Below are 9,279 nucleotides of genomic sequence, written 5' to 3' on the forward strand. Positions count from 1 at the left end.
GTTAAAAAAACCTTGACCCTAGATTTCCTGCCAGCGGGTCAAATCTTGTCAATCTTATAAGCAAGTTTCCAAGAAAGGCTTAAATATTAGGCCATGTCCAAGGAGATTTATAATCTTTAAGAGTTAATTCTGACACTGCCTCGTGAGTCCTTGGGAAAACATCCCTCATGTCTCAATGGCTCAGGGATGATGGCTCTGTCAGTGTTCCCCTGCCTATGTCTGCAAGAAACATCATTTGAAATTGAGGTACCTTAACAGCCAGGAAGGTAAAATTCTGGCCCGATTCCTTCACTATGTATCCCAGGTCAAACACGGGGCATAAGGAGTCGGTGACTTTGTGATAGGTGCATTTCTTCAGGTACTGTTTGGTAACACTTTCAACCAAGTTGCGCCTGTGAAGGAAAAGAGAGCGAGAAGGAGTCTGAATGACCCAATAATTTGGGCAGGAAAGGACCTCGGGATGCCCCTGGTCCTACCCATTGCTCAAAGCCAGGTAACTCCAAAACTGAGGACTTCATGCTCCTCCCTCAGACCCTGCTCAGCAGATCCTGCACATGGAGAGTGGGCCCTTTCCTCCAGCCCTGCCTGGTTTCTTCTACCCCATCAGCAGCTCACATCCCCTGAACCTCCTTTTGCAGATGAAGCCTCTCTGCTGTTTTCTTTCCTGCAAATGGTCTCCACCTCTGCTTTGAGTTTGCTCCTTTGCCTGCTACCCGAACCAAATTCTCCAGCACGCATCTGCCAGTCGTCACCTCTTCTAGCAACCTCCTCTTCTTCCTCAGCTTTGCAGACCCTCCCATGGCCTCTGCCATCCCTCCTGGCTGCCTCCTCTGTTTGCGTGTCAGCTTGCCCATGGCTTCTGCCAGGCAATGCTCCATGTACCAACAGTTTTCATCTGTCCATACACTCGTGGATAGCGTATCCCACAGCTTGTACATTTAGCTGGATTTTGCCTTCTCCTCCAGAAAGGGTGAAAAGGAAAGGACAATGTCTTTCCTCCCACCCCCTCTGCTCTTTTGCCTAAAAATAGTCTTTCTGCAAAGCCTCCCTGACCCAGATGGCTTTGTAAACCTTGCGCCTTGCTCAACCCTGTCCCACTGTTTATGCTCAGGAGTTAATTAGCAACCATGATCAAAGGCAGGAAGTCTCTCAATGACCCTGGCCAGCTCCAGCTCAGCCTCTGCAGCAACTGCCAGCCCGGCCCCCTCAGCTGCCAGAACCTGCTGTCCCACACTGTGTTCCCTGTCCTGCTGCCCTCACCCAGGTTGCCACCCATCCTTGCTGCTGGTGGGGATCTCCCCTCTCAGACACCTCTCAGGGTGCAGCCTGAGGTCGGTTTGAGATTTTGCCAAGTGTGCCGGCTGCCAGGGCGTTTAACCTTGGCTGCAGCATGGTGGACGTGTCCAGCTTAGAGAGAGGAATCCACAGTCTTCAGCACAAAAAGCTTCTGTTAACTTGTTCCAAGTCAGATATATAATCAGTGCCATCACAAATCCTCTTACATGTGTGCCTTCAGCCAGCAGCACCATTCCTGGCACTGCCTGGAAGGGGCCGACCTTACAACTCACTGCAGAAACCAGTGGGAACCATGATGCTAAGAGAGGCCTCTGCTCATTTTTGGGCATCAAGCTCATTCTCACACCCCACTGAGACATTTAGTATTTTCCTGCTATCTTTGAGGAGGAAAAGGGAGAAAAAAAAAAGAAGAATCAGATAAACTGTATTTTAATGTGCATCGTATGAGGCTAACCCAGGGACATTAATTCCAGAAACCCTCATTCCCTTAACCACAGCCATCAGCTGAAGTGGGACATAACTGGGAGGGAAACGTCTCCATTCCTATCAGCTAATCTGGTGCAGCAGTTAGAGTAGACCTGGGCTCGCTGATGAGGAACAGCAGAAGCTGTCCCCCCAAACCTCCTCGTACCTGGACACCTTGAACTTGGGGAAGGTGATGCTGTTCTTGATGAACAAGGTGAAGTTCTCTGCTTCTGACAACAAGGCAGGGCTGAAAAACACAAGTGTTGGCATGTGTCCATCACTTGGCTCTAGAGAAAGCCCCGTTTGGAGAGAATTCATCCAAACTGGGACAAGAAAGACCCAGAAAAACTGGTGATCTCGTCCCTGCCCTTTCTAAGTGGAAGATCCCCAAAAGGTTCAGAAAAGCCCCAAGGAAGGGGGGAAGTGCTTGTTAGAGGACAGAGATGGAGCTGGGTGCTGCAAGTTCAGTTAAGAAACCCCAAAAGCACAGTAAGGTGTCTGGAATAGAGCTCCAGGGCCCAGGGTGCCTCCCTGGGCTCCTTGGCAGACCCATGGCTGTTCCTGTTGCCCTCCCTGCCAGGAGTGGGGGCAAGGAGAAACAGGACTTTGCATCTACCAGGAGATGCTTCACAGTGGCCCACAGAGGCTGGAGGTGGAGAACATCGCATGGGCAGAGCACAACTTTAAAGTCAAGCAGGATAAACAGGGGCTGCTGGTCCATGCACAGAGCACCCAGCAGGGATGTGCATGGGCAGAGGACAACTTTACTCTAAAGTCAAGCAGGATAAACAGGGGCTACTGGTCCATGCACAGAGCACCCAGCAGGGATGGGGTCAGCCACGAGCGAGGTGGGGAGCAAACCATGCCAGAAGAGGCGCAAATCCCCTGAGGACATCAGGCAGCATTTACAGCCATGGAGTCTGCATCAACCCAGGCTGTCCTGGCAGAGCCCTGGCTTGCTCTGCCCTACACCAAGTACTGCTGGTGCAGCTGGGGTGGGATCGGAGTGGAAAAAGAGCCAACAACATCACTGCTTACCTAGGAACATAGTCATCAACTTCAACAGGGCACCAGCCAAAGATCTCGCAGGTCTTCACAGAGCTGTTGAAATGCACACACTTGCCTGTCATGAGCCCTGCGGGAAAGAGAGATGGCTGCTTAACCCTGGATACTGGGAAAACCTAGCCTCACACTGGGATGGATGGGAGCTGGTCAGAGCTTCAGCCCTGCCACAGACATCCAAGGCACAAAACAGTCAGGGCTTTGGTGCCCCTTTATACAAAGGGGAATTATAATGGTGATCCCGAGGCAGTGGTTTCTCTTGAACTATTGCACAGGGGAGCAACTGGGCATTTTTCTTGCTAAAATACACCTCAGAAAATGCTGAGCTGTTAGAAAGAGAGCAGTCTGGGGGAAATGGTTTAGTATTGATTAACCTTCTTACAGCTCAGATCTCTTTTGGAAGAGGAGAGCAGGACCAGTTTAGGTAGGACCTTCACCCAGGATCATATCATAGAATCATAGAATGGTTTGGGTTGGAAGAGACCTTAAAGCTCCCCCAGTCCAACCCCTGCCATGGGCAGGGACACCTCCCACCAGCCCAGGCTGCTCAAAGCCCCGTCCAACCTGGCCTTGAACACTGCCAGGGAGGGGACACCCACAGCTTCCCTGGGCAACCTGGGCCAGGGCCTCACCACCCTCACAGTCAAGAATTTCTTCCTAATATCCAGTCTAAATCTCCCCTCTTCCAGTTTAAAACCATTGCCCCTTGTTCTATGGCTACCTGGCCTTGTAAAAAGTCCCTCCCCAGCTTTCCTGTAGGACCCCTTCATGTCAGAGGCTTTTCCCAAACCCCATCAGCCACTGGTCCAAAGCAGGACCCCCTGCCCAACTCCCCCACCCTACGGCTCTGTGTCTCAGCAGAAAGGCTGGTGCTGGAGCGTTGGTTCCAGTGCCGTACCTTGTCCCTGGCGGCTGTATTTCCCTTTGCTGCAATCGCTGTCCCGTGTGCAGAGCCCTGCGTCCGGCAGCTATTGGGAGAGAGCAGGCAGCAGCCTCTCAGCATCACACCCCGTGATTTCAGTCCCTCAGTCCCTCCTGCTGCACCAGGCAGCATTTTATCTGGGGGAAATGAAAAGCCCATACACTGCTTCCCAACCACAGATGTCCAGATTAAGCAGGAAAAAGGGCTAATTTCACCCGGGGGAAATGAAAAGCCCGTACACTGCTTCCCAACCACAGATATCCAGATTAAGCAGGAAAAAGGGCTAATTTCTTTTTTAAACTCCAGGCAGATAATTTTATTCAAGCCTCGAGCCTTCTCTGCTTGATCATCTCAAAGGGAAGAAAGTGTAAATGGATGCTGGCTTTTTTTCAGCAGAATAAAAGCCTTCACATCATGCTTGCGAGTCAGGGATGATAATATGGGGCTGGGCTCAGGCTTTCACCAAACCTCTCAATGTCCAGAAAACTCGTTTCTCAGTACCACCACCACAACCCCCAAAATAAAAGAAGCTGAGGCCACTGAAGGAAGCCAGCACGTTTACCTCTGGGCAGGTGCCTTGCTTCTGTCCAGGGGTGACAATGAAGTTGGTCATCACCACGAAAGAGCTGTCCCCCTGCAGAGATACAGCCAATGAGCTCACTGCCAGCACAGTGTTTTCTGATGGAGCCTCTCCTGGGGTGAGGGTAGGGCACCCAAACCACCTGGCATGTCCAGGCAGATGGCACCTTTCTCCCTAACTTTGGGTCTTCCACCTTCCTCTGCCACAGCCTGGGAAGCTGGTGGTGGCCCTGCAGTGCCACCAGCCCCAGGGACAGTGGAGGACCCCCTTGCTGCCTGAGATGCTTGTCTGGGGACACCAGAGAGGAGCCTTGATCCCTTAGCAAGCAGCCTCAAACATGCCACATCAACCATGGTGGGTCCCAAGCACCGAATGTTCCACCATGAGGATGCCATGTCATCGTTAGCCCCACAGAAAGTCTCCCCCAAGGAGCCCACCTGCACCCTGGCATATGGGGAAAAGCGGCCAGGGGGACAAAAGCAATCCTCCTAACCCACCTGCCCTGCCCTGCCTCCTTACCTGAGGGGGGAAAACATAATCCACCACATCCCAGATGTGCAGGCCCAGGATGCTTTCATTGGTCAGCGTCAGGCCCTTCAGCTTCACCGAGACCGAGCTGACAATGCTGTCCTGAGACTGGTAGCCCTTCTCGTAGAGGAAGACCCACCTGGATGGGGAAAGGTGGTGGGGTGAGCATGGCCACCAGTGCTCATCCGCAGGAGCCCCAAGTCCCAGCACATCACTGCAGACTGGGGCTTCTTATACCAAGTCTCACCTTGGGGCTTATTTGCCAAATTTCCTCCAGCTGGATGAAAGGCATGTTGCTGAGCTCTCCCACCCTTTGCCCAGTGCATGTGGTTGGTAGCTGCAGGACCTGACTTTCACAGCAGGATGATTTCTTTTGAGGACTGGGACATGGTGGTTGTGGTTGAGGGTGTGTGAAGCCAGGGGGAACAAGGTGGCCATCGGCCATTTGGGATTAAAGCCTACAGTGGAGTTGCAGTTTGCTGGGCTTGGTGACCCCCCTGGACCGTCCTGATCCACCGCAGAGGCATTCTCAAGAAATCAGTGGCTTCAGGGCCAAGACAGGGGTAAGTCTGAACACAGCACACGTCCAGGGCCACCATTCCCTACCCAGCAAAGGGAACATGGAGCCATGGCCCTGGGTGCAAGAGGGCTTCTGGAGCAGGGTTGGGGACATCGCTGTGGCTGGCACAGGACTCTCCCTGTGTTTTCCAGCCCATTGCACTGCTGTTAGGTCCGACTCCTGACACTATTTAACCTACAGCATAAACAAGCTACTGCTGGATTAACTCTGACTCAGGGAGACTATAAACACAGGCAAGGAACCATTTTGGGTAGCGTTCCCAGCGCTAAAAAAGGAGTGTTCTGGTTTTTGTCCCCACTGCCATGGGCACCAGTCCCGCTGGTGGTGACAGAGACAGCGCGTGGCCCGTGACACCATCCTGGTGTGCCAGCCCATCCTTGGGCTCCCCAGGGGCATGGAGAGGGAATGGGGGAACCCTGGGTGCTGCTCAGGGGTCTGCCCTATGGGTGCCGGACCTTATGGGGACATCTTGGGGATGGCGCTTTTTGGTTTGCAGCCCGATCAGCATCCCAGGACAGGGGGCCAGGGGACCTCAGGGACAGTGTCTGCCCCAGCACCTGAGGATGGGAGCAGAAATTCAGCACCGCTGCCACCCCCAACTGGGACCCCTAGTTCCACCACCTCCTCCAGGGCAGAGGGCCATGTTGGGTTACACTGGTTATACTGGGCTTCTTTCCCAGTCCCCTTGGGGCTGCTGCTGCCACCCTGTCTCTCCCTGGTGGAGGTGACTGTGGGCACCCCTCCTGTGACTCAGCCTCCCCGGGGCAGGGCAGGATGCAGCCCCCACCCTGCTGCTGAGCCACGGCCACGGCAAACAAGGCATCATTTCCCCAGCACGCTGTAAATACTGCATCCAGCCCTGCTCAGGAGGTAAAAGTCCCCAGATGTCACTCCCCAACATGACAGAGTCACTAAGCCCTCCTTCCTCACCAACCTCATCCTGTGGCTCAGCCTGTGGCCTCCTCGTGTGTGAGGTTTTCAGGAAACAAAAGCCAGAAAGCAACGGCCAGCAGGGGTAACACTGCGTCGCGGTGTCAGCCCCACGTCCCTCCTCTACACCCATGACACTGCCACATGTCCCTCTGGCACAGCCGTGCATCAGCACAGACCCCCACGAGCATCCCGCGCCTGCTGCCAAGGGGGAGCAGAGCTGGCGTAAAGAGTCATTGAATCATTAAGATTGGAAGAGGCCTCCAAGATCAAGTCCAACCCCACTATGCCCACTAAACCGTGTCCCCAGGTGCTACATCTACACTTTTTTGAACACCTCCAGGGATGGTGACTCCACCACTTCCCAGGGCAGCCGCTTCCAGTGCTTGGCCATTCTTTCAGTAAAGAATTTTTTTCCACATATCCAATCTAACCCTCCCCTGGCGCAACTTGAGGCCATTTCCCCTTGTCCTGTCACTTATTACCTGGGAAAAGAGGCTGACCCCCACTCACTACACCCTCCTCTCTGTCTACCAGGCTCACTTTCAAAGAGGAAATCTCAAGCATCACAGCTCAGCGCAGACAGGGAACTGGAGGCTGTGCTGCAGATAGTGAGGGGCTGCCAACAGCCTCAGGGGCGATGGGCAGCCACACTCACAGGCAGCCCCTTGCTAGTGGAGCCTGACTCCACCAGAACAGTGAAAACTTGGGAATTACAGCAAACTTATGCCAACCTCCTCCCTTCTGCCTGTCACCCTCAGGCTAGGTCTCTTTTTTCTCCCCCATGGCTGCCTGTCCAGGTTTAGCTGGGTTGCTTAAGCTGCATTTCCTCAGGAGGCTCCGCTTTGAGCAGCCACTTCTGCCAGTCAGGAGCAGCTGGCCCTGGCCATGTCTGCTGGAGCCTGGGAGCTTTGCAGACTCAGCCCTCAGGAGAGCCAATGTGGCTCCCAGTAACACCAGTTTGGGCCAGTGCAAAACCCTTTGCAATGGAGCATCCTTAAGACCTTGGCTCAGCAGCAGTTTGGGATGAGGATCAGCCCTGTGAGCCAAAGTGTCAGTGAGCAGTGTGGGAGTGATGTGGGGTCCCACAATGACCCCCTGGGGATCTGGGCTAAAAGCTGAGATGGGTACTGCTGCTCCCTGCAGCTTTTCCCTTGCACTGGGAGCTCCTGTCTCTCCTTTGGGCTGCACTGGGTGCCCTGTGCTTCATAATACTCATTTTTTTCCAGTTCATGGCCTACTCTCCCTGCAAACCTCCCACTGTGGGGCCCCTCCTGACGGAAGGGTGCTGGTGTTTCCCCCCCAAGGGTCGGGCTCACTGCAGCCATGGCACAGCAAAGATTTTTTTTACTGTTATCAACTATCGCATCCCATAGCATGGCACATCGCACCATGCCGAGGGGACGGGGACCAAATTGCTGTGGCAGGAGCAGCAGCCCTGAGGCACTGGGGGACATGCATCCTCACATGGCTCTGAGCCCACCTGCTCCACTCGATGCCTTTTTTAAGCAGCTGCTCCTGCTCTCAGAGCTGCCTCCCACAAGTGAAGCAAAGCAGAGATTTGGAGCAAGGCTCCATCCTGCCCCCCGCCGCTGGCTCTGCCCTTCCGGCCAGGCAGTGGACCGGAGATTTATGCTCCTGTCTTGAGCTGCCTGGGTCTCACAAATCATCGTGTTGACCCCAGCTGCCTCTTATTTAATATAAATGAAAATAAAAATAACAACAGATTCTCAGGCTGCCGTCCAGCAGCTTGAGTGGGATTTGGATGCGGCTCAGCGAGGAGCCGGGGCCCCAGCACACGGAGTGGGGCTGGGCAGGGATGAGCCTGAGACCGCACATGCAGCAGCTTCTGGGGAGGAACACGGGGACTGGGTGACCATCTGGAGGAGCCATGGTGGGACAGTGGGCAGCACAGGAGTGGCCGTGGCCAGGAGGATGTAATACACCCCCTCGAATCAGGATATAGGGGATACATGAGCCCCTTCGCCTCCATTGCTTTTGAATCTGGTGGCAAAGCATTAATTCAGGGGAACGTGGGCACCAGGGAGCCTTACCCGATGATGTACGCCAGGACGATGAGCTGGATCAGCCGGAAGGTCAGTCCCACCTTCTTGTTCCTCACCAGCACCATCCTAGGGGTGTCATACTCAAAGAGGAAGGAGGACACCTTCTCCATGCACTTCTGCCCCATGGCTGCGTCAGGGCTGTGCCGCAGCCTCCCACCGGCCCCGCCGCTCACCCCGCCGTGGGTCCGGCTCACCCCGCTGTGGGTCGGGTTGTGCCTGCTGCCGCCTGAGCAACTCCTCTGTTTGCAGAGGAGAGAAAAAAAAAAAAAGAAAAAATAATAAAACTGCTATCAGTGTTGCTCTGTGCACATCTGGGCTGTTGGGTTTCCTCCTCTGCACGGGGACGGGGTTTCCTCTTCCTATAAGCGCTGGGCTGGGAGCAGCTGGTGCCCTACATGGTCTGGGGGTGGGACAGGGTGTGGGAGGGTGCGGGAGGGTGCAGGGCCACCCCACTGGTGGATAGAGCCGCCCACCCATGGGAGACTCACCCTCGCCTGGGATGGAGGGGCTGTGGGCAGGGCTCGGGGAAAGCAAGAACCACGAGGCGTCCCTGGGGGCAACATTGGGATGGAGGAAGATTGTGGGAGTCCCAGGAGAGCATTTGAAGAACTGGGGTTGAGGTATTGTAATTCCTGCCCCAGCAGCTGCCTCAGGCTGTGGGACTCCTGTCCTTGTCCCTAACCCGTGTCCTCCTCTGTTCCCCAAAGGCTGCCCCAGAAAAGGGGTCAGGAAAAGGAGGGGAGGTGCAGAAAGCCCAGCCCAGCAATTTGGAGCCAACCCGTGGGGCAGCCGGGTACCCGGCTTGGCCCCCTCCTGTGGTAAGGCCGCCCAGCTGGGGCTTGGCCAGTTC

The 9,279-nt window shown here is 54.8% G+C and overlaps 1 protein-coding gene across 1 annotated transcript; it reads right to left on the reverse strand.

The window, feature by feature from the left end:
- Nucleotides 1–250: 250 nt before the first annotated feature.
- On the reverse strand, nucleotides 251–8,554 carry P2RX1 (purinergic receptor P2X, ligand-gated ion channel, 1; the record flags this gene model as incomplete). The annotated part of the gene is made up of 7 exons (XM_010192324.1): nucleotides 8,418–8,554; nucleotides 4,845–4,992; nucleotides 4,308–4,379; nucleotides 3,722–3,791; nucleotides 2,800–2,896; nucleotides 1,928–2,008; nucleotides 251–392 (listed from the first exon to the last, which is right to left on the reverse strand). Coding segments are annotated over exons 1-7 (747 nt in total), but the record flags the coding sequence as incomplete, so codon positions are not given.
- Between the last annotated feature and the right edge of the window lie 725 nt (nucleotides 8,555–9,279).

Source organism: Mesitornis unicolor, unplaced genomic scaffold (assembly GCF_000695765.1).
Source record: "Mesitornis unicolor isolate BGI_N332 unplaced genomic scaffold, ASM69576v1 scaffold9299, whole genome shotgun sequence".
Lineage (NCBI taxonomy): Eukaryota > Metazoa > Chordata > Aves > Mesitornithiformes > Mesitornithidae > Mesitornis > Mesitornis unicolor.